The sequence below is a fragment of the Nicotiana sylvestris genome, chromosome 1 (assembly GCF_000393655.2).
Source record: "Nicotiana sylvestris chromosome 1, ASM39365v2, whole genome shotgun sequence".
NCBI classification, from domain to species: domain Eukaryota; kingdom Viridiplantae; phylum Streptophyta; class Magnoliopsida; order Solanales; family Solanaceae; genus Nicotiana; species Nicotiana sylvestris.
Genome location: NC_091057.1, coordinates 97,470,328 through 97,471,525, shown reverse-complemented (window position 1 = coordinate 97,471,525; position 1,198 = coordinate 97,470,328). Strand labels below are relative to the sequence as shown.

Genomic DNA, 1,198 nt, shown 5'->3' with positions numbered 1-1,198 from the left:
AGCGCCTATGCGCCACATGCGAGCCTATCTGAAGAGGTTAAATAGCGCTTCTGGGAGGGGATATATGAGATTGTGCGCCAGGTCCTGCCTGCCGAGAAGATATTCATAGGAGGGGATTTCAATGGTCATATTAGGGAAAGCGCAGGTGGTTATGGCGAGGTGCATGGAGGATTTGGCTTTGGGGAGAGGAACAGATGAGGTACCACGCTGTTGGACTTCGCTAAGGCTTTTGGGTTGGTGATTGCGAACTCAAGATTTCCAAAGAGGAGGGAGCATTTGGTCACTTTTCAAAATGGGGTAGCGAAGACTCAGATTGACTATCTTCTCCTCAGGAGGTGTGACAACGGTTTGTGTAAGGATTGCAAGGTGATTCCGAGTGAGGCACTCGCGACACAACATAAACTCTTGGTGATAGACGTTGGTATTAGGTTATCGAGGAGGAAACGGTCTGCTCGGGGATCACCGAGAATCAGGTGGGGAGCCTTGACTAAGGATAAAGCCCAAGAGTTGGAGTGTTGGTTGTTGGCTATGGGAGCTTGGAGGAGCAGTGGGGACGCAAACACTATGTGGTCAGCAACAGCAGACTGTATAAGGGCGTCTGCGAGAGAGGTATTAGGGGTCTCGACTGGTGTATCTGGTAGGCATAAAGGTGACTGGTGGTGGAATGAAGTGGTCCAAGGTAAAGTGCAAGCGAAGAAGGCGGCATACCTAAAGTTAGTGGGGAGCATAGGTGAGGAGGAGAGGCGAGCGTGCATGGAGAGATATAAGGTAGCTAGGAAAGAAGCTAAACTGTCGGTCACAGAGGCGAATACTGCAGCTTATAGCCGTATGTACGAGGAACTAGGGGAAAAGGGCGGGGAGAAGAAGTTATTTCGGCTGTCCAAGTTGAGAGAGAGGAAGGCTCGAGATTTGGACCAAGTGAGATGCATCAAGGACGACGATGGTAGGATACTGGTGGAAGATGCCCAGATTAAGAGGAGATGACAAACTTACTTCCACAGACTTCTGAATGAAAAAGGGGATCGGGATATTGTGCTAGGCGAATTGGAGCATTCTGTGAGTCACCAGGACTTCGGGCACTACAGGCGTATCAAGGTTGAGGAGGTCGTGGGGGCTATGTGTAGGATGAGTAGGGGAAGAGCAACCGGACTAGATGAGATTCCAGTGGAATTTTGGAAGGGTGTAGGGAGAGCAAGTT

At 50.2% G+C, this 1,198-nt stretch overlaps 1 protein-coding gene across 1 annotated transcript; it reads left to right on the top strand.

Annotated features, from left to right (window-relative positions):
• The first annotated feature begins 528 nt into the window (after positions 1–528).
• LOC138872540 (uncharacterized) lies at positions 529–984 on the top strand. The gene has a single exon (XM_070150740.1). It carries the CDS (start codon positions 529–531, stop codon positions 982–984), a length of 456 nt encoding a protein of 151 aa, XP_070006841.1.
• Positions 985–1,198: the final 214 nt, after the last annotated feature.